Here is a 6,000-nt window from a genome sequence, read left to right as displayed (position 1 = left end):
CTGTACCTGGACCAGGTACCTGGTATCAGTTGAGGAACGAAACCTGTCGCGGTCCACTAACCGATACTTCAATTTTCTATCTGAACGTCCCAAGCGCCACAGATTAAGCTTAAACGACTGGAAGATTGAATATCCATAGAAAAAAAATGAAAGCTCCACAGCTTCATTGGTTTGATGTATAGATGGCGTATTAAAACTGATTATTATATTGCTATCCTTTTCTTGCAATGTGTTTCGGCAAGTTTCATCTTATCATGACCTATATAGCCTTCTAACTTTCCGAGCAAAAATCTATATGAATGGTCGTGTGGTCAAATACGTGGGTATCAACACCAACGACCATTACTCAAATCTCACTTGTTTCAATGCAGGTGGTTACCATTGGAGTTTAGTATTTAAACAATTGTATCGCCGTTCTAGTTCTAGCGATGCATAACTACAATGTGAAACCATACAACAGTACAGAGGAAATGAGAAAGCTCTCCTCCAAGCGATGAAGCTCAACTGGTTGGGGTATCCCACCAACAGAGAGCGCCACCAGCTTTTTCGCTATTTTTAGAATGCATGAGTCGTTTGCCGTCTGCTAAACGAAGTCTTTTTATATTCCGTTTAGGTAGAGAACTTGAGTCGTTTAGAAGCCGTTTAGTGGTCGTTTAGTGGATTTGTGGCACTTGGGGTGCTACTGGTGATCTAATCATTGCTTGCAGCAGTTGTTTTAATGCACAAATTTGGCAATCAAAGTAATAAACAAATAACAAGGACCACTTACTAAAGTTTGTACGGATTTGTGCACTTGTGTGATATGATTTTATTTGAAGAATGCATTTCAGTTGTAGATTGAAAACATTCGTAAAATTCGCAGCATTCGTTTTTAAATAAAAAAAAAACACTCCACAAAGTATCTCATTCGAATAAGCGACCCCTGCAATTCCGCTGCTGTCATTGTGCAGTGTTGCCAACGGGTCACTCAGATAAGTGCGTCATCAAAGTTCACTTTGTCCGTGCGCGTCGGTGAAAAAGTTGCGTAATCATTACATTCGTCGCCAAGTTCTGGAAGTGTACGGTCGTGCTCATACTGTCGCGTGCTTGTAGTTGGTTAATATAATGGCCGAACACCAGATAGAATCGCAGTTACGGGAAGATTCCATCGATAAAGCGGTTGAAGAAACGTTCCTAGGTTGGAGTACCGAGGAGTTAATTCGACGCACGAACGGGTTAAACAACGAGATCAAAGCGTTGAAGGATCTGCTAGTGTCTCCCGTCATGGATCTGAAAACACTGACCGGGAAGGTAAAAACCAACGCCGAGCATATCAAGCTGCACAAACGTTTGCCCCACCTGGTGGCGACCGTCATGGAGGTGCTCGACATGGATCCGCTCGAGGAGGAGAAGGAGCAGGAGGACGCGATGCTGCTGCAGGATTCGCAGCGGAAGTGTAAAAGCGCGGTCATCAAAACCTCCACCCGGCAAACGTTTTTCCTGCCCATGATTGGGCTCGTCGAGCCGGAAGCGCTGCGGCCGGGAGATTTGGTCGGGCTGAACAAGGACGCGCACCTAATTATGGACAAGCTGCCGCCGGAGCTCGATTCGCGGGTGAAGGCGATGGAGGTGATCGAGCGACCCACGGAGCAGTACATCGATATCGGCGGTTTGGACACGCAGATAGCGGAGCTGATGGAAGCGATCGTGCTGCCGCTGACGCACAAAGCAAAGTTCGAGCGCATCGGCATTCAGCCACCGAAGGGCGTGCTGATGTACGGGCCGCCGGGCACGGGCAAAACGTTGCTGGCCCGGGCCTGTGCCGCCCAGACGAAGGCGACCTTCATCAAGCTGGCCGGCCCGCAGCTGGTGCAGATGTTCATCGGCGACGGGGCCAAGCTGGTGCGGGATGCGTTCGCGCTGGCGAAGGAAAAAGCGCCCACCATCCTGTTCATCGACGAGCTGGACGCGATCGGGACGAAGCGGTTCGATTCGACCAGGGCCGGCGACCGGGAGGTGCAGCGCACCATGCTGGAGCTGCTGAATCAGCTGGACGGGTTCAGCTCGTCGGCCGACGTCAAGGTGATTGGGGCGACCAACCGGGTGGACATACTCGATCCAGCGATGCTACGGTCCGGGCGGCTCGATCGGAAGATTGATTTTCCCCATCCGAACGATGTGGCACGGGCGCGCATCATGCAGATCCATTCGCGCCGGATGAACGTGAGCGGGGAGGTGAACTACGAGGAGTTGGCCCGCTCGACGGACGATTTCAACGGTGCCCAGTGTAAGGCGGTCTGCGTGGAGGCTGGCATGATTGCGTTGCGCCGTTCGGCGGTGGAGGTTGCGCACGAAGATTTCATGGAGGCCATCCTAGAGGTGCAGGCGAAGAAGAAGGTCGCCCTGAACTACTTTACGTAAAATGTGTGTGTGTGTGTGTGTGTCTGTTCCTACGTTGCTGCAATTTTCCTAACTTCTGCTGTTTTCCGTTTCTTTTGTTTCATTTGCAGTCAGAATAATAATTGGATTCCTGTGAACTTATTTCATTAGTTATGAACTAGAAGAAACATCTGAAAAACCATTCGAATGTTTCGTTGCGAAAACGAATTGCGAAAATATGGCACCGAGGGTAGGGTAAGTTTGTTTGTTTGTCGTCGTCCAGTTGCTCGTTTGTTGTGTCTTACATGTGCGGATTCAATTTTCCCAGTATTTTATAATATATTCGTGTGGCCATAAGATGGAACTATTTTTTGACAGGAAACCATTTTGTTTTAATTGGTGGGACTAAAGATCTTTAGTAAGGAAGCTTTCATAGGCTGCCAATTTACCTAACTCGATCCAAGAGGAGCGGCAGCTGTAGTTACGTTGAATGCCTCTCAAGAGATTCCGGTTCAGTAATGCGTACAACATGTAATGGTTGGCTACCGCTTCGATTGTTCCCGCTTTGACCGAATTTGTGGAACTGGCTTAGGGATATCCAAAGATGTGCAACTAGCTAGGGAAGAGCCGCAAATGTTAAGCGTTATTTAAACCCTTTGAAACGATTTAATACGTACGTCACTTTGCAAGCGTGCTCTTCATATGCTAAGATGGCTTTGCTATGGCAACTAGACCCTAGACCAAGTGTCTAATGTGTCTGTTGTTGCTTGCAGCTTACGATCTTAGCATGACCCTCTTGCTCACGTAAAATTCGTTGCTTGTCATACCATTATAAATACCCAATTGATAGTCCTTCGATTTCTGGGATATGGACCGTCTAATGTCTCGTCTTAAGATAAGAACATTTCTATATTTTGGACTTCAAAGAAGGACATATTGCCGGATTGTTGTGAGTATTGCGGCAATACATTGTGACATTGTTTTTTTGTCATTTTAGCCCTACTGAAGATTTTTTTACTGAAGAAGCTGTTCAATCAACTGGGTTTAAGTCGATTGGCACTACAGGTTGTTTTGTCATGTTAATACAAAAACATAGCATTTGGTGGCAACTGCAGGTGTTATTATTTAAAAGATGATTTCTATGCATACTTTGAGCCTACTGACTTCATTTGCCTCTTTTGTTTTCGAAGACTTAAGAACCTTAAGTATCCTGAAGGGTGTTTTACAGCCGTTTTACTGCGGATAAGTGGTATTCTAGATAACTGAATGTTTATCTGACTGATTTTGTGGTTTGTTCACAATTTAGCCCGATCATGCACTTATCTCAATTGATTGGATTGAAATGTCCTCGTATGATATTTGGTAACGATACTCTCTCATTATACGTTATGAAGGATGGATGAAAAATAACCTAAAAATAAAAATCTTGTTTTCTTTATTCTGTCCACAAAAGTCAATCTTAATAACTTGATTGGTTCCACCACGAATAAATGTAAGTGGAAATAGAACTATCTACCCTTTCTCTCGTGCCATCTTGATGTCTTTATTGCGTAATCCAACACCACTGGGCATTGCCACGTGCTGTTGTAGCATTTGCAAATCAAGCAAATAAAAAAGGGGGGAATACATTGAAAACAAAGTGGAAAAACTAAAATACCACCACTGCACAACCAGAAATTCGATCAGCTTTCTTATACATATTCAATCGCTTTCTTTCCCTCTCCCTCTCCCCCTCTTTGGATACTGGGAGGAAAGCATTGGAATAGCGGTAGCAGTCGTTTCGCCGCCGGGAACACGTGTTTCTTGGTCGTAACCCTTAACCGCAGCAGCAGCGGGACCGCACGGCATCGTATTTGGTGTGTTCACATAGGTTTTTATTGAATTTTTAATTCATGGATTTGAATTTATTGCCTTTCGCCTTACCGTTCGTGCGGCCACACTTTCTTCCAGGGGCCAACAGAGGGTGAGATGGTGTCCAGTAGGGTTGTTTCTGCTATATCCACCCCTGGACCGGAAGAAACTGTCTCGTATGTTAGGAACACTGGTTACTCCCGGGCAAAGATGCGAAAGCCGAATTTTCTCACTTGCGTTGCGTTTTATTTTCTTCCTTCTATGCCATTTCATCTTTGGCGTGTCATTTTACTACCTTTGCACGTTTCCGATGTCTCAATTGCTGCCACTAATTCCATCATTTTCCGCAACATATGTGCGCTTTTCCTCTTTGCTTTATTTTTCGTATGGGCAGGTTAAACACGACGCCCTCTTCATTGACTTTCCATCCGACAGCAACACTGTGCGGGAATGGGCAACAATGTTTTGGGGGAGGAATGAATGAAGCGTCGGGAAATTGGAATAGGATGCTTGATGCGGCAACATGCTCGTTCCTGCACCATTATACGACCCTCTACGACACACTTCGGATATTGGATGTGTGTGTTTTTTTTCTGTCGGGTTCGTCCCTCTTTTACATCCCCCCAGCAGCCACCACCGGGGAAGATGCTTCGGCTGTTATGATTTTTGTAAGTTTTTATTGCACCTTCATAAATTACTTTCCGTCTTTAATGCCCGGGCGTTACCTTTATTTCGACCCGTCCATTTCGATGCTTCGTACCGTCACGGCTCGTGGACTTTCGTGTGCCCGCGCGTACGCCATCATAAACCGCTGGGGTTGGTGTTCCTGGTGAGGTGAGAAAAAAAAGTACAGGAAAATTCGGCTAAGACTTCTCCGCTCATGATGATGTTCATCGAGGTCCAGAAAGGTAACCGGGTGGCAAAAGACGGTGGCGCTAGTAAATCTCTCGTTACTTATGTTTTACGTGTTTAGACGTCGTTTTTAGCGACCAGGAAGAAATAATCCCGAAACGTGTGTAATTTTGTCCTGCCACTTTTATGCATTCACCTTTCGAACTCTGATGTCCTTACCACTTCCCCCACGGTTGGTTGGTTGGTCCATTTTTATGACGACGAAACCTAACCAACGATATATAATCAGCAGGTATGCTGTGTTGGCTGCAGCGGCGAGAACACAGGTAATCGAAACGACGATGCCCTGTGTGTGATGCATGTTGAGTTGTTGGCACGTTTTACGACACGCTCGCCGTGTATGCAGCCGCTGCAGGTCGTCCGGCCGAGGAGTTATGGTGTTGCCAATTGCTGAGAAGCTGCTTTGCTAGCGAGTGAGCTCTCTACTAGTAGTAACACCATGTACTGCTGTTGGTAGCTTGGTTTTATTGGTGAGACAAGAGTGTCCCTCTCCAGAGTGTTGGCCCGGACTCTGCCGGACGAGCAACTTGTTCATATGGGTTAAGTTATTAAAAAGGAACAAAATACAACTGCATTCACAGCTTCAGAATCCTGTGCATAGCCCCGAGGCAGGCGCACGTACTGCCGCGGGGCGGAGGGTTGCATGTGTGGCGTAATGGAGGGGAAATCATTCCAGGTGCCGGGGAATGGATTAGGTTCGGGTCGTAATTCCTGCCGGTGTCCACTGGGAATGACCTGCCGGGGAGGCCCGGCTTGATGGCTAGGAAACGTATCGCTCAACGTCTGCAAATACATACCGTTAAAGAAGTGTGCAGAGTTTTACGACCGCCTTCCAACGACACACTGGATTAAGATCGGTTTGCAATAAAAAAAACGAAA

At 46.5% G+C, this 6,000-nt stretch overlaps 1 protein-coding gene across 2 annotated transcripts in view; it reads left to right on the top strand.

The window, feature by feature from the left end:
• The first annotated feature begins 986 nt into the window (after positions 1–986).
• LOC121598612 (26S proteasome regulatory subunit 6A-B-like) overlaps positions 987–6,000 on the top strand; it is a 68,242-nt gene continuing 63,228 nt past the window's right edge. For both annotated transcript variants that reach the window (XM_041925692.1, XM_041925693.1), the window contains exons 1-2: positions 987–2,403; positions 2,490–2,613. In XM_041925692.1, the coding sequence (XP_041781626.1) occupies positions 1,105–2,400 (1,296 nt within the window). In that variant the 5' untranslated portion in view covers positions 987–1,104 and the 3' untranslated portion in view covers positions 2,401–2,403; positions 2,490–2,613. The remainder of the gene's footprint in view (positions 2,404–2,489; positions 2,614–6,000) is intronic.

Source organism: Anopheles merus, chromosome 3L (assembly GCF_017562075.2).
Source record: "Anopheles merus strain MAF chromosome 3L, AmerM5.1, whole genome shotgun sequence".
Classification (NCBI taxonomy): Eukaryota; Metazoa; Arthropoda; class Insecta; order Diptera; family Culicidae; genus Anopheles; species Anopheles merus.
Note: the sequence above shows the minus strand (reverse complement) of the source record. Positions and strands in the feature narration are given on the sequence as shown.